The sequence below is a fragment of the Panthera leo genome, chromosome D3, assembly GCF_018350215.1.
Source record: "Panthera leo isolate Ple1 chromosome D3, P.leo_Ple1_pat1.1, whole genome shotgun sequence".
Lineage (NCBI taxonomy): Eukaryota > Metazoa > Chordata > Mammalia > Carnivora > Felidae > Panthera > Panthera leo.
Genome location: NC_056690.1, coordinates 5,981,151 through 6,008,086, shown reverse-complemented (window position 1 = coordinate 6,008,086; position 26,936 = coordinate 5,981,151). Strand labels below are relative to the sequence as shown.

Below are 26,936 nucleotides of genomic sequence, written 5' to 3'. Positions count from 1 at the left end.
AGTTCCCAATTTTGTCTGTTTCCTTTAGTTTTTTACTTTTTCATTAAAAAGTTGTTTTTAAATGTTTTTATTTATTTTTGAGACAGAGACAGGGCATGAGCGAGGGAGGGGCAGAGAGAGAGGGAGACACAGAATCCGAAGCGGGCTCCAGACCGAGCTGTTGGCACAGAGCCTGACGCGGGGCTCAGCCTCACCAGCCGTGAGATCATGACCTGGGCCGAAGTCGGACGCTCAACCGACTGAGCCACCCAGGCGCCCCTTTTGTTTCCTTTATTAAGTAAAATTATTTGAGACTCCATTAGGGTCTGCTTATGTTGTCTGTGTGTCTCTTGGTTTCCTTCGAGTCATTTTGATCCTTACCTACCTGTTATTTCTGATTGAGTTCTGCACATTGTACATGACAAATTTGTAGAGAGAGTTGGAGGCTCCAGATGTTATATTTCATCAGGGGAGATTTCTTTTTGCTTCTGATAGACAGCACAGCTAGATGCATCAGCAAGCTAAGGTAACCTTATTTTAATTAGAGATTAAGTTGAGCTGAAACTGGGTCCTAGTTTATGAAGGGCTTATCTGTCTACGGTATCTCTCTCTCTGTGTTATCTGCTTATTTTTAAAAATGATTTTATCCTGATTTTGTTTTCATCATAAATATATAGTTTTTCTTTCTTTCAAAAAATATTTATTTATTTTTGGGAGAGCACAAGCGAGGGAGGGGCAGAGAGAGGTGGACAGAGGACCTGAAGCGGGCTCTGCGCTGACAGGCTGACAGCAGCGAGCCCGACGCGGGGCTTGAACTCATGAACCGTGAGATCATGACCTGAGCTGAAGTCGGGTGCTCAACCGACGGAGCCACCCAGGTGCCTCAAATATATAATCTTTCTAATTCAAGCAGTTTTTTTGTGGATTCAAATGACCAAGCCTGCTGTTGTCACAAGTGGAAATCCCTAGGCAGTAGCTTTGACCGGAACTTCAGTTCCAAATTTCTGGCCATTTATTGTTTGTCCTGTTTCTTTGTCAGCCTCCCGATGCAGAGAAAGAACTGGTTGACAACATTAAAAGCATGTGGTCAAATCTGTTCAATGAGTCCATGAATGTGGACCATTCTCTTGGGGGCATAAAGAGAACGTTCACAGAGGTACCTTTTAACATTTTTTACTTTCTGAGTAAAGATATGGACAAATGCCCATCGGGATAAATTAATGCAACCCTGCCCTTTGCAGATTACTCGAGGTGAAATATTAAACTACAAACAGCAGATAGAGGAATTTGCAAAGCGTTTTTATCGTGAAGGCCCTGGTTCTATTGGTGATGATCTTGATAAAGGTAAGAACGTTCACGTTGGGCTTCCTGAGGTAGCAGAGTATGTTTTGCTTATGGATGTTATGGGACTATGGAATGGAGCAGTGGTTCTTAACCTTGCCTGGACACTGGGTTCACCTGAGGATCCTGACAAACCCGGTGACTCCTGGCGTCCAGATCCAAATAGCCTAATTCTCTTGTTCTGGGGGTGGGGGGTGATCCAGATGCCAAGACTTTTAAAACTCTCATGGGACTCTAATGTGCAGCCCAAGTTGAGCCACTTAGAGGGATAATGTGAAGGAGGCACAATTTTCTCTTAAAAACTTTTTTTTAAATGTTTATTTATTTTTGAGAGACAGAAAGAGAGAGGGAGAGAGCGTGTGTGGGTGAGGGGCGGAGAGAAAGGGAGACACAGAATCCCAAGCAGGCTCCGGGGTCTGAGCCGTCAGCACAGAGCCTGACGCAGGGCTTGAACTCATGAGCTGTGAGATCATGACCTGAGCCGAAGTCAGACGCTTAACCAACCGAACCACCCAGGCACCCCAGGAGACCGAATTTTCTAACTGGAGAGTTTTGCATATGGACCTGGCCGTCTGGTTTCCATTAGAAAGAGAGATAAAGTTGTGGTAATTCTAAATGTGTCTTCCTGGATGGCTTCTATTTATTTACTTATTTGCCAGGAGTAGAACTTTTAGCCGTTTTTGAAAAGGAGCTCACGAGACATGAAAAGAACCGCCAGGAGTTGGCTAATGCGGAGAAACTTTTCGATCTTCCGATTACAATGTACCCAGAGCTGCTCAAAGTGCAGAAGGAGATGAACAACCTGAGGACCATTTATGACCTCTATGAAGCGCTGAAGGTGAGCGTCCGCCCACAGACCCCGCCTCCCTGAAGGCAGTGTGAGCGTTGACTCGGCCAAGCGGGTTTTGGTGCCGCCGTAATTAAGAGCCCGGGGCGGATTTCATGGAAGCTCTCGCTTTGGCTCTTGGGAAGTAGTAACTGCCAATGGATCCGGGGTCTCCATTTGGGGTGATGGGAAAGTTCTGGAGCTAGATGGGGGTGATGGCTGCACACCATGGTGAATGTACTCGACACTGCCGAATCGTACATTTGAAAGTGGTTAAAATGGTACATGCTGCGTTATTGTGTATTTTTCCACAATAATAAAAAAGAAAATTCTCTTTGCTGGTTGGGGCTTGGTTAAGGAGTGGGGTGAACCATTTAAGAAATTACAAGAAATTAAAAGTAGCAAATAGCATGACATTTGGATGCCTCTCTTTAACATATGTTCCGGTGCAAATTCGTACCATTCCTTTATTCATCCCTCTGTCTCTTCACTCTGTTCTGTACAGCCCAGTGCTGTGCTGGTTGGGAGTAGGGTCCAGAAAGGAGGTGCATCTGTTCATCCCACTCCTGCCCTTCTTGAACCCCCAGGAGAGGCTGACTGCGTTAGTCTGGGTTCTTCCAAGAAACAGAACCAATGGACACCAAACAGATTTATTATAAGGAATCGGCTTATATAGGAATGGAGACCGGAAGTCCCAAGGTCTGGGGTCAACAGGCTGGAGACCCAGGACAGCTGATGGGGTATTTCCAGCTCAGGTCTGAGCTTGAAGGCAGAAGACTGATGTCCCAGCTGGAAGACAGTCAGAGAGAGAGAGAGAGGATTCTCTCTCACTCAAGTTTTCTCTCTAGCCCTTCAGTGGATTGGATGAGACCCACCCACAGAGGGGAGGGAAATTACCTTTACTCAGGCCACTGTTTCAAATGTCAATTTTACCCAGAAACACCCTGGAAAACATTGTCCAGAATAATGTTTAACCAAATATCTGGGCACCTGTGGCCCAGTCAAGTTCACACATAAAATTAACCATCACACTGACCCACGAGAGAATCGCCATACCGCTCTGATATGTGACAGGAATATGGTAGAGCGCCATGGGGCTCAGAGGGGGAAGGAGGTGGCCCAGGGAGGTGGCCTTTGAGCAGGACTCTGAATCAGTTTTTTCCCCGGCGTGGCCATCGGATTTGGGGCCCATCCTACCCCAACATGACCTCATCTTATATCTGCAAAGACCTGACTTCCAAATAAGATCACATTCTGAGGTCCCAGGGGGACATGAATTCTAGGTGGGGGGGGGGGGGGGCAAGCTTCAGCCCCCGTACACCCGGGAGTGGGATACACGGAGAAGAGGGGCCAAACCTGGAGCACTCCAGCATCGCATACCACGGGAAGATGCCCGAAAAGGAAGGGAGGACAGGGAGTGGCCTGGGAGGTAGGATAGGGGGCCAGACTGAAGAGCGTGAGGTCTCGGAAGCCGAGTGACGAAAGCGTTTCAGGGGGCGGGACTGTCAACCTGCCGTGCATCCGATCAAGTGGGAGGGCGATTAGCAGTGACCACCGCGTCTCACGTCACGGAAACCACTGTGACCTTGGAAAGAAACATCTCGATGGAGCGGTGGTCGTGGACGCCTGATTAGAGTGAGTCCGAGGGATTTGCCCACAAGAAAAGGAAGCACAGGTCCCCGCAAAGACGTTTACATGAATGTCCACGGCAGCTTTATTTGCAATAGCCCAGGACCAGAAAAAACCCAATACCCCCCAGGTGGATGGCTAAAGAAACTGTGGTACAGCCATCGCGTGGAATGCTACTCAGTAGTAGAAAGGATTGGACTGCTGATGCACCGGGGCGACAACATGGACGGGTCTCAAAAATCTTGCTGAGATATAAGATCGTACATCCTGGATGATTCCATTTACCTAAAATTCTAGAACGGGCCAACGAAGTTATCACGGCAGAGAGCAGGGCAGCATTTGCCCGGGAATGGGAGGGGGGTTACAGAGAGGCGGGAGGAGACCTCCGAGAGCTACGAAGGAGTTCACGATCTCGACTGTGGTGACGGTCCCGTGCGTGTGCACACAGGCCAGAGTTTGCGACGTTCTGCACTTGGACACAACCAGTTGTGTCCGCACGCCAGCCGATCCTCGATAAAGCTTGAGGAAGAGAGAATGGGAAGAGAGGAGTCAGAAACCCCGGATCTGGACAGCTTTTCCAATGGGTTTTGTTGCAAAGGGAAGCAGAGAACTGAGGAGCTGTGTGTGGAAGGGAGGAGGGGTCAGGGTAGTTTTTTTTAAGACGGGAGAAATTAGAGTGGGGGTTTGCATAGTGATCCAGTAAGGAGGAAACGTGGGTGAGAGGAGACAGAAGGGAGACTTCCTCGAATGATGTCTGGTGTCCATGAGTTGGTGGGAAAGGGTGGGGTTGGGACGTGGCCTCAGGTAGGAGGCGGGTGTGGTCATACAGGGAAGGCAGAGCGTGTGCATAGAGATGCTTCTAGTGGGAGATGTTGAACGTTCGGTTATGATTGTGTCGGTCTCCCCGGGGACGTGCACAGCAAGATCATCAGCGGAGATGAGGGCAGGGGGGTGGCTGGTTGAGGCTAACAAGGCAGGGGTGAGGTGGTGGTATGGGAGAATAGGCCCCAAGGGAAAGCCGCATTAGGGCCCTGGATTTAGACTGAGGCCAGTGAGAGAGGCTGAGTGTCCTCTGCCGTCATGGTTGGCTGCCCTGGTGTAGGTGTTGAGCACTGAGGAACGTTGAGTGTCGAGGAGCGGATTTAACCACAGTTGTGGTTTTCCAAATGTACTTGGTGAAAGAAGGGACGAGAAAGAGTGGAGGGAAAAAGGCCTTGTAATGATTGCCAGGCTGTAGGTTCAGGCGTACAAACTCCAAGAAGTACTTTGGTTTCTTTATGATTTCATTCTAATTTATCACTTACTGAATTTTTGCAAAAAAGAGGTAATACATTTGTGGGTGTCATCTCAAAATAATTCAGAAAGTGGGGCACCTGGGTGGCTCAGTCAATTAAGCACCCACCTCTTTGATCTTGGCTCAGGTCGGGATCTCACAGTTTGTGAGTTCAAGCCCCGCATCAGGCTCTGTGCTGACAGCTCTGAGCCTGCTGGGGATTCTTTCTCTCCCCCTCTCTCTCTGCCCCTCCCCTGCTTGTTCCCTTGCTCTCTCACAATAAATAAGTAAACTTAAATAAATAATCCAGAAAGCTGTTTGAGCTTTTAATATCTTTTTAGAAGACCAAGAGGTGAAAAATAGTAAATGCATCTTCAGGTCCTTTATACCTAAGTCAAAAAAAAATTACCATGTGTATATTTCATCAATTAACACAGTTTTCTGTGAAATACATTTTGTGACTCGAAGCAAATCCGTCAAGCCTGGATGTCACCGGTTGCAAATGCAAATGTTTCGAGATGGTGAATTTCACGCAAGACAGTACTTCTTATGTTAAATCTCAGGAAAATACATCATGGAAAATCTTTTGGGTGTGATAATCAGGAAGGATTATCTAAATTACGAGCGTTTTGGTTTCTGATTTTATACTTCTCATTTTCCTCCCTTGGAAAGGAAGACATACTTTTGGATTCCACACATCCTTAGAGACAGCATTATTTTGGCGGGGCCTTGAAAAAGTTGGAATTCTTTTGTTTGTATTTTGGAGCCTTTAACCAATCGTTCCTTTGTGAGTCTGAGGTTTTTGTGGCCAGATGGGTGATGATATCTGAAAAGGAGGGAGCATGACCACGTGTTGAGTAGCGGCTGTTCCGGTCAAAGGCAGTTTTGTTACTGGGACTATTTCTTGTCCGTTTCTAGGTTGCAAAAGAAGAATGGTCTCAGACCCTCTGGATCAACCTGAATGTTCAGTTCCTCCAGGAGGGAATTGACAGTTTTCTCAGGTCCCTCAGAAGGCTCCCCCGGCAGGTCCGAAACCTATCTGTGGCCTATCATTTGGAAGCAAAAATGAAGGCTTTCAAAGACTCAGTTCCTTTATTACTTGACTTGAAGCATGAAGCACTAAGAGACAGGTTTGTTTTGTCCTGTTGGCTGTTGTGGAAGGGGGGGGGGGGAGTTTTGGTTTAAAATCTATCCTTGCTTAGGTCTGATGACAAAGTACAAGGTTTCAACAGCAATGCAGAACGCTGAAATATGCAGGTAGGAGTTTTATGGTATTGTTTCCATGTGAAGTTTCTATTCAATTATCAGCTGTAAGGATTCTCCAATTTTTTAAACTTGTTTTTTTTTAATCTTTTTTTTTTTTTTTTTTACAGTTTATTTCATTTATTTATTTATTTAGAGCGTGCGCGTGCATGCCAGTGTGGGAGAGGCAGAGAGTGAGGGGGAGAGAGAGAATCCCAAGCAGGCTCTGCCCTGTCAGCTCAGACAGAGCCTGATGTGGCTCTTGAACGCACGAACCACAAGATCATGACCCGAGCTGAAGTCAAGGGACGGACACTTGACAGACTGAGCCACCCAGGTGCCCCTCTCCTATTTTGTTTTATTTTTTAAAAACAAACACTGCCAGATATAAACTCGCATTCGTGGATGCTTCATTCTTACGGTTTAGAAAAAATAGCAAGGGATCTAGATCAGCGCCATCCAGCAGAAACACATGACCCAGACATGTCATTTAAAATTTTTCCAGCAGCTGCACCAAAGAAGTAAAAGAAAACGGGTAAAAATAATTTTAGTAATATATTTTAACTAGCCCAATATATACAAAACATTATCATTTCAATCTGTGATCAATATGAAACATGACTCACAAGATATTTTATGCTCTTCTCCAAAAAATGTGTTGCAACCTGGCATGTATTTTACGCCTACAGAACCTTTCAGTCTGGACCCCCCACAGCTCAGATGCTCGAGAGCGACACGTGACTTGTGGCTGCCATACTGGACAGAGCAGGTGTCACTAGAGGTCGCTGGTTTTTCAACGGAATAACCAGTCCTGAGGGTGCGATGGGGGAGATTCGCTCCTCATTTGTCCGTGATGGTCCAGACGTGGCCCCACACAGACAGGAATTAGTAGGAACTTTGTGAGTCCCGTTTTCTCTGCCGTGATCCTCTCTTCCTCCATCGTGTTTCCCAGCATGTGGGTAGAGAGTCACGGAATGGCATCCAGTGACGTCATTCTGCTCAGCAAGAAAGCCATGCCAGACAATTCCCTTCCAATCCTCGCGATGAGTGAGTAAGCCTCTCTTCGGTGCCAGGTGCGTCTCGGACATCTCTCTACACCCGTGGATCTCCCTTCAGCAGGTGCAGGTGGCCCTCAGGCCCGGGGCGACATGGGTTCCAAGCCCGTCTTTGTCACTGTTCTACAGGGCCACTTGGGCGCTCACTTTGATCTATGCATTCCTCAGTTTTCCCAACTAGATACGAGAGGTATTTTCTAGCTAAAGTTCCCTGTTCTTTTGACGCCACAACCCAGTACTTCCTAGACTTAGATCGTTTCTTAACCATTTTTGTCCCATCTCCACCAATATCACGTATACTGTCACTACTCTGTTTGTTTCCCATCAGCTTATTCTTTTGTACTCGAGTGTGTTCTAAGAAGGTTACACCACCATTATAAATGGGAAACCAAAAGCTTTTGCCATGAATAGAAAGTAATTATAAAAATAAAAAACATTTAGGGCCTCCTGGGTGGCTCAATCGGTGAAGCGTCCGACTTCGGCTCAGGTCATGATCTCCCGGTTCATGAGTTCGAGCCCCGCGTCGGGCTCTGTGCTGACGGCTCGGAGCCTGGAGCCTGCTTCCGATTCTGTGTCTCCCTCTCTCTCCTCCCCTCCCCCACTCGCACTGTCTCCCTCTCTCTCTCAAAAGTAAATAAACGTTAAAATGAAAGTTAAAAAGAACACATTTAAAAAACTTTAGCTTAAAACTGTTGCCTGTGGCTCAGCCGGAGGCCTCCCCTGGACGCAAGGTGAATAACCGTGAAGAGGTGTTACAGCCCCAGCCGCACCGAGCTGACACATTCTCTTGGATGTAATCAAACAAATGGAGGGGAACTGCAAAGGGAACCCCTTTCTCCCTGGCGACTCAGAGTTACTCATGCGGTGACACCTGTGCCCCGTTCACCCCCCACCAGGGCTGTGATGCCCCCTACTTCATATCAGCCCCTGGCCTGGGCCTGAGAATACAGGGGAATGAACAGTAGATTCTCCTTTCTGACCATTTCTGGCTTGGGCGTTGTTTTTTAAGTTTTATTTTTTGGTGGATTTTTACAGTAAAATCTGTGATTTGGCGCTTAGTGCTTATATGCTGGATATGTGGCATTTTGCTGGTCCAGGACCACGTTTAGCTGTTTTATTATATTCACTGCATATAAACAGAACCGTTAAAAAAAAAAAAAGGCGGGGCGCCTGGGTGGCTCAGTCGGTTGAGCATCCGACTTCGTTCGGCTCAGGTCATGATCTCGCCGTCTGTGGGTTCGAGCCCCGCGTCGGGCTCTGTGCTGACAGCTCAGAGCCTGGAGCCTGCTTCGGATTCTGTGTCTCCCTCTCTCTCTGCCCCTCCCTGACTCATGCTCTCTCTCTGTCTCAGAAATAAACAAACATTAAAAAAATTTAAAAAAAAAAATGCAAATCCACAGGCCAAACGCAAACCTTAAAAGAAGACCAGATCGGGTGGAGTGCTTTGCTGCTCAATGCTTCTGCGTGCACAGATCCTCCTGCCTATAGGGGATCCCTTCTTACTGTCTCCATCACTTGGTGGTTTTTCGCATAGCTCTCAAAGCAATTTGTGATTATTTAACGCACAGATTTGTGTTAGCGTGTGCTGGCCGTGTCCCCGAGGACGTGGTAGCGTTCCCGTGGGCAGGAGCCTTGCCCTTTGTCACGGGCACCTCTGACGGCTAGCCCACTGCCTGGCGCAGATCTAAGAGTGAGATAAATACTGACCAAATGCACGGCAGCTCACAGCTTTCACCGGGGTCTCAAACAGGCTGAGTGAGCCGACAGAGGTCAAGATCACTAGTCTATATATAGACTCTGTGACGGAAGCAGGTTCCAAAAAGTCAAAAGCTGCCTATTTTCTTACGTGGTTGGGAAGACTAGCCATGCAAGAGTGTTTCTTGATGGAGGTTGTTTCCTGGGTTCGATTCTGGAAGCCAGGGGGATTTTGGAAAACTTTGGAGATGCGATTCCAATGATGTCCTCAATGAATGGGGTTCGTCCTGTGATTTAAGTGGGAATAATGAAATCCATCACTGAATCCAGGAAGCACAAAGGTTTTAATGCGGGTGCTTTCAGGCATTGGAAAGAACTTATGGAAAAAACAGGCGTAACGTTTGAAATGACAGAGACGTTCACCTTGGAGAACATGTTTGCCATGGAACTTCACAAACACACGGATGTTCTCAGTGAGATCGTAACGGCTGCCATCAAGGAGATCGCCATTGAGAAAGTAAGGCGGGTATAAAACAGCTTAGAAAAGAAAACTATTTTTATCTTAATTTATTTGAATTCCAGTATAGTTAACATACAGTGTTATTAGTTTCAGAGAATTATTTTTTTTTAATTATTATTTTTTTTTAACGTTTATTTATTTTTGAGACAGAGACAGAGCATGAACGGGGGAGGTCACAGAGAGAGGGAGACACAGAATCCGAAACAGGCTCCAGGCTCTGAGCTGTCAGCACAGAGCCCGATGCGGGGCTCGAACCCACGGACCATGAGATCATGACCTGAGCCGAACGAAGTCGGACGCTCAACTGACCAAGCCACCCAGGCGCCCCACAGAGAATTATTTTTTTAACGCCAAGAGAAAATTGTTTGTTCTAGTGCTTGTATTTGAGTAATAAAGAATTATTTGCTCTAGGGGAGTCTGGGTGGCTCAGTCAGTTAAGCATCTGGCTCTCTCTCTCTCTCTCTCTTTTACATTTATTTATTTTGGAGAGAGAGTGAGAGCGAGCGAGCACAAACAGAAGGGGACCAGAGAGACAGGGAGACACAGAATCTGAAGCAGGCTCCAGGCTCCGAGCCATCAGCACAGAGCCCGATGCAGGGCTTGAACCCACAAACTGCGGGATCATGACCTGAGCTGAAGTCGGATGCCTAACCGATTGAGCCATCCAGGTACCCCTTGTCTCTCTTAATTTCAGCCCAGGTCATGATCTCACAGTCCTAAGATTGAGGCCCAAGTCGAGCTCTATGCTGAGTGTGGAGCCTGCTTGGGATTCTCTCTCTCTGCCCCTCTCTCCTGCTAGTACTCTTTCTTTCTCAAAAACAACAAAGTAATAAAAAATGAAAACAAGAATTATTTGCTTAAGAAATAGGGCTTCTGCCTTGGTTAAATTTTTGTTGTTCTAAATTATCATTTCACCTCCAATGTATTTATTAAAGACAGAATGGATGTTGATGGTACAAAACTGACAAATCACAATTCTGCCACCTGAAGATAATTATCTCAGCGTATATGTAAAAACGCAGGGGAGACACATGCATCCACATGCATATACACATATGCGCACACTATACAAATAGTCACACAAACGTGTCAACGTACCTGCACAGTGTATATACTCATATACATACATGCACATGCACGCACGTGTACATAAATGCTCCTACCACATAGACACAGGTACACGACACCATGTATACGTGTGCACATACACATCATACACACATACATGTAAATAGCGATGCAGCTGCTTTCTGAAAATATAATCATAAGTAGGCATATTATTCTGTAATTTGATTTTCTTGCTTAACAGTAAACACGGGAGCAGGACCTCCCAGGTATGCAAGAGGCAGACTAGGAGACTTAGACCCTGGTTCTAGAGCCAAGTGAACTGGCCGAGCTGCTCTTTGAGCACCCAGTTCCCATCGCTCTAAAACGTGGGTAATAGCCCTTACTTCACTAGGGTGCTTTGGGCACCGAAGGTGATCACGTATGCAAGTGCTTGGTAAATAATGACCAGGGTCACCGTGACAGGCTCTCCACTTACCTGGGAAACTGACACAGACTCTGGCTTGAGCAGTTGACCAAAGGCAAGCTCAGGAAGTTGCTGTGGGGTTTGGAGTTCTGTTTTTCCAACGTATGTGTCCGAACCACTCTTTTCGTATTCCTGACCAGGCTGTGAAGGAAATCTTGGACACGTGGGAAAGCATGAAGTTCACCGTGGTCAAGTATTACAAAGGCACACAGGAGCGAGGCTACATCTTGGGATCGGTGGACGAAATCATCCAGTGCCTTGACGACAACACGGTCAACCTCCAAAGCATCTCAGGAAGCAGATTTGTGGGGCCTTTTCTGCAAACTGTTCACAAATGGGAAAAAACACTTTCTCTAATAGGGGAAGTCATTGAGGTGAGAGAAAACCAGGAAAGCACTTTTGTATGAGAAGACTTTCTGCTCAGACACTGATGACTCTCTGACATACTTTTTCTGGGTTGATGTATTTTGGGGTGTGTGTGGGCACGATTACAGGAGTCCATCTGGGTTTTTATTTCAACAAATGCATTTTTAAATTCCACAATTCTTCTTTTTCATATGTCCCTATTTTTTTTTATATAAAGTTTATTTTGTCTTTGAGAGAGACAGAGAAGTACGAGTGGGGGAGGGGCAGAGAGAGAGGGAGACAGAAAATCCTAAGCAGGCTCCGAGCTGTCGTGCAGAGCCTGACGAGGGGCTTGAACCCGCTCATCTGTCCCTATTCTTGTTTAATTCTGTCCTGTTCTTGTTGCCAGGATATACTTTTACCTCCTTTATCACACTGAAGAATTCAAACATATTTAAAGCCCTTTTCAGATTTCTCCATATTTATTCTTTTCTCAAGCCAGGATTTTCCTCTTTTGTGTGTGTGTACGTGACCATCTTTCATGATAGTGGGTTTTTCTCTTTTGTGATTTATTTATTTTTAAAGTTCATCTCACATAACAGGTTTTTACCTGTGCTTGCTTCACTTTGTCACATGTTTTTGTAGGTTGGCACTGAACAAGGTGGCTTGGGGCTTTCTTCTTTTGTGGGAGATACTAGTTCAGACCTCTGTGAGCAACCCAGGTTCATCTCACCATTTTTTAAAATGTTTGTTTATTTTTGAGAGAGAGAGAGAGAGAAAGACACAGAGCACGAGCAGGGGAGGGGCAGAGAGAGAGGGAGACACAGAATCCGAAGCAGGTTCTAGGCTCCGAGCTGTCAGCACAGAGCCTGACCCGGGGCCGGAACCCACAAATTGTGAGCTCATGACCTGAGCTGACGTTGGACGCTTAACCGGCTGAGCCACTGGGCGCCCCTCATCTCACCATTTTTGCTGTCTCTTTCCCCCTCCCCAGACTATAGGCAAGTGCCTGTTCCATGGGACTGGCTAGGGGGTGTGGTCCAGGCCCTCACCCCTCTCACACGTGTGCTTCCTTCCTTTGCTTGCTTTTTTATTTTTTAATCTATGGCTTTTCATTAGGTAGGACATAGTACTGTTTTTTTTTCTTTAGTAAATGTTTTTTAAAAAATAGAAGTGAAATTTACATAACATGAAATTAATCGCTTTAAAGTGCACAATTTCATGGCATTTAGTACATTCACAATGTTGTGCAACCATGCCCCTGACTAGTTCCAGAACATTTTCATCATCTCAGAAGAAAATCTCATACCCGTTAGAAGCAGTCACTTACGTTTCTCTGTCCCTCTAGCCCCTGGCCACCACTGATCTGTTTCCTGTCTGAATTAATCTATTTTGGACATTTCACACAAATGGAATCACGTAACGTGTGGCCTTCTGTGTCTGGCTTCTTTCACTTAGCGTCCTATTTTCTTTTTTAATTTTTTTAAAGTTTATTAATTTTGAGGGAGAGACAGAGTGAGTGAGCAGGGGCGGGGCAGAGAGAGAGGGAGAGAATGCCAAGCAGGCTCTGCGCCATCAGATGGAGCCCAGTACAGGGCTTGAACTCACAAACTGCAAGTTCATGATCTGAGCCCAAACCAAGAGTCAGACGCTAAACGGACTGAGCCACCCAGGGGCTCCACAGCGTCCTGTTTTCAAGGTTCATGCACGTTGTAGCGGGTATCAGTGCCTCATTCCTTTTTATGGCTGACTCATAAGTCCGCTGTGTGGAGAGACCACATTTTGGGTGTTCGTTCTTCCGTTGGCAGCCATTGGGTTATTTCCACCTCTTGGCTGATGAGCAGAGTTCTGCCGTGAGCATTCACGTACAACTATTTTTTGAGTCCCCGTTTTCGGTTCTGTTGGGTCTATGCCTTGTGGGTGCAGTCGTGGGTCACATAGCGTTTGGCTCAGTTTTTGCGCGGGCTTCTTTATGGTCTGCCCTTTATTCCTCTCCTTAACGAGGCTCTCCAACCCCTGCTCACAAGTAGAAGCTTCCTCCCTGTCTTGGGCTGGTGAAGAGTTTTCTTTGCTTTTGAGTGTGGCCGTGTACCTTAAAATACATAGCTCTACTTTGTCCATCATTCTTGTGTATTTGGAAAGGAGGGTATGCACTCGCTCTGCCACCTTGCCTGGGAACACTTTTGACCTGAGTCGATGTGTGTCTGTCCCGCGTTAGGGTGGGATTTTGCCATACGTACCTCGAGGTACCCATGCTGACGTTGATGTTGTGCATTTCCAGATTTGGATGCTGGTTCAGAGGAAATGGATGTATCTTGAAAGCATTTTTATCGGTGGAGACATCAGGTCGCAACTTCCAGATGAGGCAAAGAAGTTTGACAACATCGACAGAGTATTTAAAAGGGCAAGTGACTGGCTTCTATTTTAGTCGTGAAAGGACACTGATGAGAGATACTTTTACTTATGTTTCTGCATGTAGTATTTTGTCTATTAAGTAGCTTCTGAATTTCTTAAATCATTATATATGACCTTAATCCGTTCAGTAAAAATTTCTCTTGGGTATCAAGCCACTGGCATCTGGCACTGAAACTTTTTTGTATTTATTTTTCATTATAAAAGTAACACTTAAAAAGCCTGGAAAATGCGGAAAGGTAGAAAAAAATGTATCTTCCAGAGTTCCGTCACATTGACATGACCACTGCAGTATGCCATATGCTTCTTTTTTTTTTCCTGTGTACATGAATTTAAAAACACGACGATAACGACATTTTATATAATTTTCTCATAATTTTCTTTTGATGTTATAAGAAATGCACTTCATATGATGAAACTGAGAAGGGATTTGAATGCCTTTATATACCGTTCCATTGAGTGGCTTGACATTAGATGACTGTCGTCTAGTAATGAGACATCTTGTTCAAAGGGGAATTCGTTGCATTCATAAATAATCTGTGGGCTTGTGCCTCGTGCCTTTTGCACGTTTAGGATGAATATCTTACGAGGGGCTGTTGGAAGGTAAATTGCCCGTGAAGGCGTAGTGCTCAGTGCAGAGTCCTTCCAGGAAAGGGTTGTGTCCGTCATCACTGCCCCTAGTAATTAGGGGTGGGGGTTTTAACCCAGAGCCTCGGGGCTGTGCTGCTCAGCGGTCTGCAGTGCTCTCCAGTTAGGAGGGGCTGGTTCACATTTGGGTCTCCTTTATCCATTAGAGTTTACAACATTTTCTTATTCATTTGCATAAGCTTTTTTTTAAACTTAAGAAAAAATCACACGATGGATACCTATTTATTATAGAAGGATTTAGATACTATAAAAAAAGTAAAAGAAAAAAAGGCAAAAAATACCTACAATCTCATACCCAAGATTACCATGTTGACAGTTTAACATGTATCTTTCCAGAATTTGTTCATTCCTATGTAAACACATACATAAATATTATAAATAAATATTCCACAAAATAACATCATTCTTACCCATGTGATCATTTAAAATTTTTTTTAAACATTTTTGACATATCTGTCAATAGGTGAACATCTAAATGATCACTTACAGCCAGTGACTGACCTAAGTTCCTATTCCTGGACGTTTAGGATAGTTCCCTTCCCCCTCCCCCCTTGGCCATTCTGAAGGGTGCTAGTGAACGTTCCGGAACATACGCGCTGCCCAGAGCAGACGTGCCGCTTTCGTCCATCCAGCCCACGTTCCCCGAGGCTCTTCTGTGCGCTGGTGCTGGCGCGCGGGGCCTGTCCGTGAGCAAAAGAGCTTAAAAACCTCTACCCCAGACCGCTGGCCTTCTACGGGGAAGGAGGACAAAGTGAACACCGGAAATAAGTAAACGGCACGTAGTTCGCTGGGAGGGGCTCGGGGGATGCTTATTTAAACGTGCCACGTTTCTGCCGCGTTGGGCCCCGGAGGGCTGCGGTCCGGGTGTCTGTTGGTTCTGTCGTCTGTCGAGCCGGCGCCGAGCGGCGATCCCGCTGGCCCGGCCCGACGGCTCCCCTCTCGCCCTCGTGCAGATCATGGGCGAGACCTTAAAGGACCCCGTGATCAAGAGATGCTGCGAGGCCCAGAACCGGCTGGGCGACCTGCAGAACATCAGCGAGGGCCTGGAGAAGTGCCAGAAGAGCTTAAACGACTACCTGGACTCCAAGAGAAACGCTTTCCCGAGGTTCTTCTTCATTTCTGACGACGAGCTGCTCAGCATCCTCGGGAGCAGCGACCCGCTGTGCGTCCAGGAGCACATGATCAAGGTGCGCCCCCCGCCGCCCCGCCGGAAGCCGCCAAGCCGCCGCGGAAGCTCCGCAGCCGCGGTTCGCTCCGTCCCAGATCTCCGAACCGCTGCGGGCGCGGGGGGCGGGCGCTCGGTCCGTCAAGCGACCGGCTCTTGGTCTCGGCTCAGGTCGTGATTTCATGGTTCGTGGGCTCGAGCCCCGCATCAGGCTCTGTGCTGAGCGTGGACTGAGCTTGTGATTCTCTCTCTCTCTCTCTCTCTCTCTCTCTCTCTCTCTCTCTCTCTCTCTCTCCCCCTCTCCCTCCCCCTCCCCCTCCCCCTCCCTCCCCCGCTCACTCTCAATCTCGCAAATAAATTTAGAAAATAGTTTAAAAAAAATTAAAGACAGAAATGGTGCTGGGCTTTCATCTGAAACATAAATCTGATGAAATCCACTATAGCCTGAAATTACAAAAAATCCCACTGTTGTTTGTTGCTCTTTTTCTATAGCCCCAAAACACTTTTCTTTTCTTTTCTTTTTTTTGGAGAAACTAAAAAGAATATAGCAATGCACAAAGACTAATATAATAAGCAGAGAGGTGGTACAGGACAGTGCTTCGGCATGTGGACTCTGGACTCAGATTGCCTGGGTTCAAATCCCAGGTCTACACAGATTTGCCGTGTGACTTTTGGCAAGTTACTTAACCCCTCTGGGCATCAGGTTCCTGTCTGCAAATGGGGAAAACCCAATAGTTACCTGCTTCAGTGGAGTTGTTCTTAAGATGAAATGAGTTCGTATGTGTAAAGTACTCGGTGACCGTCTCATAATGTTGGCTAACATTACCTTATCCACCACCCAGAATTGACTGGTAACTAACTTGTTACCAGTTAGTCCTGTTTGCTTCTCTACACCCTCTTTGTGAGACAAAGCTGTAGAGAGAAAGTTGCCATCCTCTTTGCCCCCATCACAATCCTTACTCCCCCTTCAAGAGGCAGCCACTGTCATGAGTTTGCAGTGATTCATTCCAGCCCATTTTCATACTTGTACATAAACGCATGTGTATCTGCGAACAATACCGACTGGCAGGAAACGCAACAGATCAAACTGTCTCTGGTGATAGACGGCTAGAGCATGGCCAGAACGAATCTTGATCAGCTGGTCAAAGCTGCATATTTAGTATCAGCCCTCGGGTAGGGCTTCCCAGCTGTGGCAGTGTTGGTCACTGGGCCAGATAATTCTTGGCTCTGTGTGTGTGCGCATGTGTGTCGGGGATTGGGGGCTGTCCTGTACGCTGTGGGACGCTCAGCAGCATCCCTGGCCTCTACCCACCAGACGCCAGGAGCATCGCTGTCCGGTTATGACAACCAAAAATGTCTCCTGATGTTGCCCAGTGTCCCCTGGGGGCAGAATCATTTGTGGCTTTGAATCGGTGTTGTGGAATAATTCCTTTATTCCAGATAAACAAAGCGTTTGGGATCAAGTACATAACTCCATACTTCCCCTTTAGTTAATGCGGATTTCCTTCCTAAACCAAAATTTGTGTCTTTGATTTTTGTCTTTTTTTTCTCAAAGGGGAGATGTGTGTGTGTGTGTGTGTGTGTGTGTGTGTAATTTTTTTATTTAAAAAAATTTTAATCTTTATTTTTGAGAGAGAGAGAGAGAGAGAGAGAGAGCGAGCATGAGCGGGGGAGGGGCAGAGAGAGAAGGAGGCACAGAATCCGAAGCAGGCTCCAGGCTCCCAGCTGTCAGCACAGAGCCCAACACGGGGCTTGAACTCACGGACCATGAGATCATGACCTGAGCCGAAGTCAGATGCTTAACCGACTGAGCCACCCTGGCGCCCATATATATGTATATAATGTTTGTTTATTTTTGAGAGAGAGAGAGAGAGGGAGAACAAGCGGGGGAGGGGCAGAGAGGGAGAGAGAGGATCTCAAGCAGGCTCCAGCCTAGATCAGAGCCGGATGCAGGGCTTGATCCCACGAACCACGAGATGACGACCTGAGCCGAAATCAAGAGTTGGAGGCTTAATCGACTGAGCCACCCGGGCATCCCGGAAGAGGTTTATATTTTGTTACCACTTTCAAAAAAAAAATATTTTACTGTTTTAGAAAAGTGTATATCGTAGTACTTCATTTACCAGTGGCCCCTTTTGCAGACCCTCTGGCTTTATTGTTTAAAGCCTGTTGCCTTTTCCTTCTCCTCTCTGACACGCGGAGTGCCTAGTCTTATACCCTGGGTCCTGAAAGACTCATTTTCCCCCCGAGTATCATTCCGGATCAAGAACAGTGCTGACAGGCAACAAATGGCCAGTGTTGAATGTGCTGGAGGCATATCTTGCACGGTGTTTGAGGTGACCCTTCCGACCTCATCTTGTAAGTGCCATGATTACGTCTCTTCCAGGCTGAGAGAGGAGAAGCAACTTGTCCAAAGTCACCCAGCTGGGCTGTGGGGGAGGGATTCAGGCACGTCTCTGACTCCTCAGCCCTGGGCCATTTTGTCACCGGGCCTCTTCTGTCCAGATACCTCTCTGTACCCGCATGTACTCTAGAATCTCGTGTGTGGGGAGGGAGTGCGTCTTCTTTTCCTTTCCTTTCCTTTTTAGCCCCAAACAGACCTTCGCACAGTGCGGGATAGACGCGCGCACCCAAAGCGTGCTGCTGGAATGAGCAGCTGGGCGAGCGGACGCCTATTTGGTGCTGGTGTCCCGGGGGCTCCCGTGCGTGGTGGGGGGCTGGCTGCGGGCCATTCTTGGACTCCACCGTCCAGCGCCCGGATCGCAGAGTGGACTCTCCCCTGTGTTGCAGATGTATGACAACATAGCACTGCTGAGGTTTAATGACGGGGACGGTGGAGAAAAGCTGGCGTCCGCCATGATCTCAGCAGAGGGCGAAGTCATGGAGTTCCGGAAGGTCATACGGGCCGAGGGGCGCGTGGAGGACTGGATGACAGCGGTTTTGAACGAAATGCGGAGGACCAACCGGCTGATTACCAAAGAGGCTATTTTTAGATACTGTGAAGACAGAAGCAGGTAGGGTCGTAACTGTGAACGTGTGTCACTTTATTCTATTAGCAGTCATAATGGATTAATATTAAAGGCTTGGGGTAGATTGAGTGACATTCCAAATGAAGTTTTCTTTTCTTGGAATAGCTAAGTTAGCCCGCGCCTTGTCCGTCTTTCAAGGATCGCCTAACTCAGGACTTCTCAAAGTGCGGTACTGGGGGCTTGTGACAAATGCAAATTCCTGGGACGGACTCCACCTCAGCCCCACGGGGCCATCTGTGTATCTTATAAGCTCCTCCCCGGGGATTCTGAGCACACTCAGGCGTGAGAACCACTGACCTGGTGACCCGACAGAAACGTATAAAGTCGTTTCTAAGATATTTAACCGATGTCAATCACGCCTTGATTTTTCTGGCCTGAGAAGCTTCCAGGCACCAAGCTGAGCCACGCCTGCCTTTCATCGAGAAAAGGGCTGGCTTTAATGTGTGGTACATACGACATCTTTGGATGACTTGTGCCATTAGATTTAGGCGGGACTCCCAGGAATATATTTGGCAGGGCCTTGATGGCAGACATAAAATCTCCATTATTATTTTAAGAGTGCTGTCCCTTTGACTTTAGACGCTGAAAAACATCTAGTTAAATGATCAGAGAATAGCATTATAGTTGGATCGTTATGATCCTATTTTTTAGGTGCTATAAAAATTGGTGTATGTCCTTATGTGTATCCAGTATACGTAGATATCTTCAGTAGTGTGCTGGTCATCAAGCTGGTTTTCTGAAGCAAACAAACAAACAAAAAACCTTCGATTTAGAGAGTTTGTCAATTTACATAGTGTAGATACTCCCACCATGGCTGATTTCAAAGCTAGCGGAGTAATGGAAGTGGTTTGAACATCAGCCTGCAAAATTCCCGAGTATTTGGCAGTAAACTCTCGTGAACTGGTAGGAGGCAGCTCCTGTACGTTATCAGCCATATTCATTAATTGACCTACTATTAATCGGATTCCTGCTCTGAGCTGATCGCTGTGCCAGATGCTCATACAAAACTGAACGAGACAGAAATCACCGGCCCCCAGGAGAGGTGATCACGGAGCATTCTGCAGTCTCCTTAATGACCCCAGATCAGAAGAATTTTACGCCAGTGTTAGTTTTCTCGACGTCATAACTGCCACGTTGCCAGGGTGCTGCTGTGTGTCACAGCGTGTGGTTGGTGGGAGACAGGGAAGGGAGCCCGATGTGTCTGTATTACTCCTTTCCTCCCCAAATCCCCTCCGCTCGGGCACTGTCGTTTCTAACGACAAGGGTGACTAGTTGAAATGAGTGCATTGGTTTATTTGAGCAGACGTGTTTTGGCTTCACTGAGAAGACAGGCCCAGGGATACACAGCCCCAGAAAGCACCCCCGTCCCGGGATTTGCCAGACGCCATCATGGTCACCTTAGCTGTGCCCTGAGTCATGTTATTTTCTCTGCTCGGCTTGCTTCTGCCTCTCCTGATTTCCAGCTTCCTAGGTTCCCCATCACCTTTATCTAGTGTGCAGGGGTCATAATTATAGATACTACTTAGGTTTTCGAGGTGCTATACAACTTTAAAGCAAGGTGGTAAAGCCTGATCTTTTTTTTGTTTTAAATACACTTTTAAATTTATTTTGCCATTAATTGTATGTCATCAGGATAATGACGTAGTAATTCACAGTCACTTTTCCTGGATTGGAACTTATAGCTCTGGGTCTGTTATTTATTTATTTTTTTAATTTTTAACGTTTATTTTTGAGGGAGAAAGAGTGAGACCGAGAATGAGCAGGGGAGAGACAGAGAGAGAGAGAGAGACAGAGACACAGAATCCGAAGCAGGCTCCAGGCTCTGAGCTGTCAGCACAGAGCCCGAGGTGGGGCTCGAACCCATGAACTCTGAGATCACGACCTGAGCTGAAGTCAGACGCTTCACGGACTGAGCCACCCAGGCATCCCCAAAATGTAGACATTCTCATAATGTTCCCATAATATGAAGTCATTCTGAAAGGTCTATAAAGGCGTCTTTTCAAAGCGATCTAGCAGCTCCCTACACGGTCAGCTGTCACGGTCTCATGTGCGCGTGTGGTCGGCTCGGGCTTTTCCTGTCTATCCGGGAGACTTCTTGCCATCTGCTTGCCTAGAGCCCTTTCTTTGCCTTTGCCCATTCCAGATCAAAGAACTAAATTCTTCCAGGGGCTGTTGTCTGGTACCAGTCCCTCGAGCAGGCGCGCTGTTTCCCCTTTAGAGTCGACTGGATGCTCCTATACCAGGGGATGGTGGTGCTGGCCGCCAGCCAGGTGTGGTGGACGTGGGAAGTGGAGGATGTCTTCCGCAAAGTGCAGAAAGGGGAGAAGCAGGCCATGAAGGACTATGGCAAGAAGATGCACGAGCAGATTGACCAGCTGGTCACTCGGATCACCATGTCCTTAAGCAGAAACGACAGGAAGAAATACAACACGGTCCTCATCATCGACGTTCACGCCAGAGATATAGTCGACTCCTTCATAAGAAGCAGGTGAGGCCCTTCCGGGGCGCCGGTGTCTCACGGCGCGTCCGGCCCCGCGCTTCGTCTCGCTGCCTCTCTGACCGCGTCTCCCGCTTGTCACCTTCCAGCATCCTCGATGCCCGGGAGTTTGAATGGGAAAGTCAGCTGCGGTTTTACTGGGACCGGGGGCCGGACGAGCTGAACATCCGCCAGTGCACTGGCACCTTCGGCTACGGATACGAGTACATGGGTTTGAACGGGAGGCTGGTCATTACGCCGCTCACAGACCGGATTTACCTGACCCTTACTCAGGTGACTGGCCTCCTGGACCTTGTGGTTATCGGCTGCCTGTGGTTACGGGTGTCTCGCTGAGCAGGATTAGGGTGATCGGAGACACTGTACCGGGTTGACCCGTGTCCCCTCCCTCCCGATTGACGTCCGCTCGGAACCTCACAAGGTGACCTTATTTAGAAATGGGGTCTTTGCGGATTTAATTAGTCAGGGGTTGGGAACACCCTGGATTAGGGCCCTGTAGCCAATGACTGGTGTCCTTGTGAGAAGAGGAGAGGACACGGAGATACAGGAAAGGTGATGTTAAGAGAGGCCGGGGTTGGAAATGACGTGGTCACAAGCCAAGGAATGCTTGGAGCCACCAGAGCGAAGAAATCCCTCCCAGGGGCTTTTGGAGGGAGGGTGCCCCCTCCCCCCTCCAACAGCTCGATTTCAGACTTCCAGCCCTAGGTTCTGTGAACGAATACACTTCTGTTGTTTTAAGCCCCCTACTTGGTGGTAATTTGTTAGGGCAGCCCCAGGAAATTAACGCCGATAGTGAGGGGCATTGTTGTTTAAACCCCGTAAATGAGTTTCAGATTGGAACGTGACTGGCTTGCCACCTTTTGGGATTGGGCTGTTGCAGGTTCAGGTGGCGCCTGAAACCCCCGTCAGGTTTAATAATTTGCTAAAAGGATTCCCAGAACTCAGAAAAACCATTACAGTCACGGTTGTGGTTTATCATAGCAAGAGGACGCAGATCAAAATCGGCAGTAGGAAGGCTTAGGACAGGGTCCGGGAGAGACAAGGCGCGAAGCTTCAGCTTCCTCTCACGGTGTGGTTGTGCAGACGGCATCATTTCTTACAGCGGTGACATGTGGCAGCATGCATGAAGTATTGTCACCCAGGGAAGCTCCTCGGAGCCTTGGTGTCTAGGGATTCAGTTGGGGACTGGTCATGTAGCGATGGCTGATCACCCCGATGGCCGACGTTAGTCTCCAGCCCCTCTAGAAGTCACGCTGATACCATGTGGCCCAAGGTCACTGTTCTCAGGACATTCCAGGGGCTTAGAGGTCAACTCCTAGAATCTGGAGACAAAGGGCCAAACCTTTCTTTGGGGAGGACTAATCCTTTACTGCACAGATGAACATGTGTCCGTGAGCCCCAACTCTGGGACCTACCAGGACCTTGTCCTTAGTGTCGGCACGGATTCTCGCATGTTGCTTCGTGCTGGGTATACTGGTTCCTGTATCATGCGGTGGGGGGTGGCCGGTAGCGGTCAGTGGAAAAACACAGAAAAGAAACGTTAAGAATGGTGACTATCAGAAAAGGTGAGTGTGTCGGATGCCTGGATGGCTCAGTCGGTTGAGTGTCTGACTCTTGATTTCGGCTCAGGTCATGATCCCACCATTGTGGGATCGAGCCCCTCGTTGGGCTCCATGCTGAGCGTGAAGCCTGCTTAAGATTTTCTCTCTCTCTCTCCCTCTCTCTCCCTCTCTCTCCCTCTCTCTCCCTCTCTCTCCCTCTCTCTCCCTCTCTCTCCCTCTCTCTCCCTCTCTCTCCCTCTCTCTCCCTCTCTCTCCCTCTCTCTCCCTCTCTCTCCCTCTCTCTCCCTCTCTCTCCCTCTCTCTCCCTCTCTCTCCCTCTCTCTCTCTCTCTCTCTTTCTCCTTCTCCCTCCCTCTCTCTTAAGTAAATAATAAGAAGGGTGAGTGTGAACTTGTCCATTGCCACACGTATATGTCACACATAGATTATCACAGCGCTTTGGGAAATGACGCCCGTTTCCTTGTGAGAATCAGACCAATGTATGTTTTGCATTTCGCTCATAACAGGCACTGTCCATGTATCTGGGAGGGGCCCCTGCTGGCCCGGCAGGGACTGGCAAAACCGAGACCACCAAGGATCTAGCCAAAGCCCTGGGCCTGCTCTGTGTTGTAACCAACTGCGGTGAAGGCATGGATTATAAGGTAAGGCCTCGTCGTCCCTCCCGGTGCTGTGTTACTGGGCAGAGAGCTAAAAGTGGGGCATGGCGGGAAGGCATCTCACCTCATTCTCTTCCATGAAAACACATGGAGGCGGCTGGAAGAGTCGAGCTGAGAATCTTTCGCCCCCGGTCCCAGGACGTACACGGGTCGGCTTTGTTAGCAGCTTGGAGAGCAAGCGTCGCAAACAGAGATGCCACCAGAGCCACATAGATAACGAGGAAAGCAGCAGATAGAGACAATAGGGTGTGGTGAAGACTGTGGCCAAGTAGAAGGCAGTGCTTCGGCTGCGGGGGGGAGCCACTGTTTAGCTGTGGTTGTTACCACTTGGGAAAGCGGACCCGGTGTTGCTAGAGTTTCCAGTATTTCAAGAGAGGCCAGAGATCTGGAGTCTTCCATGCAAATCCTTAGTTTGTAAAATCCTGCGAATGGGAGCTGGCCCGTGAGAGGGTCCCGGAAGTGTTGCCAGAAAGATCCATTCGTGGGGTGGTTGGCCAGCTGCCTCTCCGCCAACCTGATGTTCACTGTCTGCTTTAATTTAGGTGATGTCTCCGCAAACGTATCGCTTGCAGTTTGAAAGATAAAAATTGCCCTTGTCCTGCCATTTCTTTCATTCTAGGCCATTGGGAAGATTTTCTCTGGCCTCGCCCAGTGTGGGGCCTGGGGCTGCTTTGACGAGTTTAATCGAATCGACGCCTCTGTGCTGTCGGTCATCTCGTCCCAGATTCAGACGATCCGAAACGCTCTGATCCATCAGGTGACCACGTTCCAGGTGAGGCTGAGCGCGGGGCCTGCCTGGACCACATGCTCCAGGGCGGAAACCTCACCAGGTGCTGGGTAGTCGCCCTTCCGGACCAGGCTGCTGACAGATGATTTGACAGACTTCTGCTTTCAAATTGAGATGGTTGGGTTTTCCAAAATTATCAGCATCTTTGACAGTTAAGGACTGCGGTATTCTAAGAACTTCGAACTAATTCCGGACGTATGCAAAGTTGCTATCGGTGGGCAAGGCAGTGTTCTCAAATAAGTGACGTACAGGGCCCCCTTTAAAGGAGAAAAACATTCGTGGTCACTTCCCAAGTTTGAGAAAAAAGGCAGCCTTAAAGATTAATGTCCCATGGGGCGCCTTGGGTGGCTCACTCGGTTAAGCATCCAACCTCGGCTTAGGTCATGATCTCACAGTTTGTGAGTTCGAGCCCCGCGTCGGGTTCTGTGCTGACAGCTCAGAGCCTGGAGCCTGCTTTGGATTCTGTGTCTCCCTCTCCGTCTTGCCCTCCCCTGCTCACTCACACATTCTCTCTCAACACAACAAATGAATAAATAAACAAATAAGATCCATTCCATCTGATGAAGCTGAATGAGAATTTGGAGAAGGATGATCTAATTATATGATCTGCACACTCCAGAAGTGGGTTCTGTAACAAAAGGGACCAGAGTGGCCGGACCAGTCCCCTGCACCAGGGCCTCTCTGATCCCAGTGTACTTTGCTTCCCCTCCTGCCCCTGTGTCCCCGTGTGCCCTGCACTCTTGTCACCTCATGACACTCGCCCTGCAGATGCACCATGTCTTGTCACACCGTATGTGTCCCTGTCTGCCTGGAATCGTCCGTCCTTCCTTTGTGCCTGAAATCTCCTGTGTATTCTCTGAGGTCCTACAGAGCCTCAGAAGTTCGGGACCCAAATGTGGCTCAGGCTGGTGCGGGTTCGCTCGGGGGTACCTCCCTGGCCCTAGCCACCCGCCTGCTTTCCTCCCGGGCCTCGGTGTGGCTCATTGTCGAGAGATTATGTAAACTAGGCACTGGTAAACATTTTCGGGATTCCCAGAAGGGTTTTGGGTGGATTTCCTTTTAATTCGTTCTTCTGAAATCGTTCAGGGCTGGCCTTACTGCTTGTGAGGGAGGGAAATTGAACCTGCAACGCATTCAGGCTAAATAATAAATAACCCGTCCGTCATCTCCGGGGGGCAGTCTGGGCCTCCTGTGGATATTGGGACATGGGTGGGAGTGGTCTCAGTGCAGCCTGGGGGGACGAGACAGGGGGAGCATCAGCTACCTGCTGGGCTGCCCCCCTTGTCACCGAGGCCACCCGTGCCTCATAAAAATAGAATTTCCTATTTTTTGTCTCTATGGTGGACCAGCAAAAGAAATAAAATCGTAAGCTCTTAGCAAAAAAAAAGTTGAGGCAGGTGAAACTCAACTGTAGGTTAAAGAAATTCAAAATGTTGAGATCCCTGCAGTTTGTTGGTCCCCGAGGCACCCGGAGGCTGAAGAGGTGGGAAGGGTTGATGTCCAGGCGCCCGGGGGGCGGGGTTGAGGCTGGATTCGGGGAGTCACAGGTAACCTGAATGAAAATCCACTTTGCGTGGGGCGCCACACTGTGTGCTCGAGCACAGATCGCCTCGCTCAATCGCCACAACCTTGCGGAAAGGGAAACCGACTCAGAGAAGTTAGGTGACCTGTTGGGGCTCACACAGCACCTCGGACCATCCCCAGGCTGCACTCCTTCCCCCTACCTGCCACTTCTCAAGTGTGCAGACCCTTGATTTGGATCAGAGTTTGGGGGAGGGCAAGCCTTGCCCCCCAGAACACTCAGGCCGTAAGCACGAGGGCTCTACGTTTGACACCCGGAAACGGAAGGGAGCTGAAGGTGATGTCTGCCGGCCGTAACCCCCTTCCTCTCCTGTCACCCTCCAGTTTGAAGGGCAGGAGATCTCCCTGGACTCGAGAATGGGCATCTTCATCACCATGAATCCCGGCTACGCTGGCCGCACGGAGCTGCCCGAGTCAGTGAAGGCCCTCTTCAGGCCCGTGGTGGTGATCGTGCCCGACCTGCAGCAGATCTGTGAGATCATGCTCTTCTCGGAGGGCTTCCTCTGGGCCAAGGTGAGGCCTTGTGGTTGCCCAGCCCAGGCTCCGCCCTGGCTCTGCTTTTGGACTGGGGGCTTGGCAAGTTTGCATTCTGTGTGGCTTGCTTGCTGTCTCTCTCTCTCTCTCTCTCTCCCTCCCCCCCCCCCCCCCCATTCTCCTGCCCCTTTTTAAAATTGTGAGTTTTATTTTCAAATAATTTGACTCCCAAGAAGTGACAACCAAAGAGCAGGGAGTTCTGTGTGCCCCTCCCCCAGCTTCCCCAGTGATGACACCTGACACCCCCAAGGCTGGTTGTCAGAACCGGGAAAGTGAGGTGGGCGTTGTGCTTTCAGCTCAGCTACAGACTTTATCTGGATTCCGTCGGGTTCGCTTGGTCATAGAGCAGTTCAATCTGGGCACCCGTACGTCCGTTTTGCTTGTAGAATGCTGTCCCTTTGCTCTCGGGTCATTTTCTTTCTTTGTTCGTCATTATCTTTGATCACAAAAGACGCTGGCCAAAAAGATGACTGTCCTGTACAAGCTGGCCCGGGAACAGCTCTCCAAGCAACACCACTATGATTTTGGACTGAGAGCCCTGAAGTCGGTGTTGGTAATGGCCGGAGAGCTGAAGAGAGGCTCTTCGGAACTTAGAGAGGTAGGGGCCACGTGTACTCACGTCCTCTGGGTCTT

General features: G+C 48.4%; 1 protein-coding gene across 1 annotated transcript in view; it reads left to right on the top strand.

Moving 5' to 3' along the window:
• The window catches only part of DNAH10 (dynein axonemal heavy chain 10), a 151,903-nt gene that overhangs the window by 61,475 nt on the left and 63,492 nt on the right, over positions 1 to 26,936 (top strand). The window contains 15 exon segments of the mRNA XM_042909590.1: positions 1,019 to 1,135; positions 1,221 to 1,323; positions 1,980 to 2,158; positions 5,967 to 6,178; positions 9,404 to 9,557; positions 11,232 to 11,465; positions 13,718 to 13,840; positions 15,450 to 15,683; positions 18,452 to 18,675; positions 20,909 to 21,178; positions 21,277 to 21,460; positions 23,252 to 23,386; positions 24,021 to 24,173; positions 26,094 to 26,282; positions 26,755 to 26,901. Coding sequence (XP_042765524.1) covers positions 1,019 to 1,135; positions 1,221 to 1,323; positions 1,980 to 2,158; positions 5,967 to 6,178; positions 9,404 to 9,557; positions 11,232 to 11,465; positions 13,718 to 13,840; positions 15,450 to 15,683; positions 18,452 to 18,675; positions 20,909 to 21,178; positions 21,277 to 21,460; positions 23,252 to 23,386; positions 24,021 to 24,173; positions 26,094 to 26,282; positions 26,755 to 26,901 — 2,658 coding nt within the window.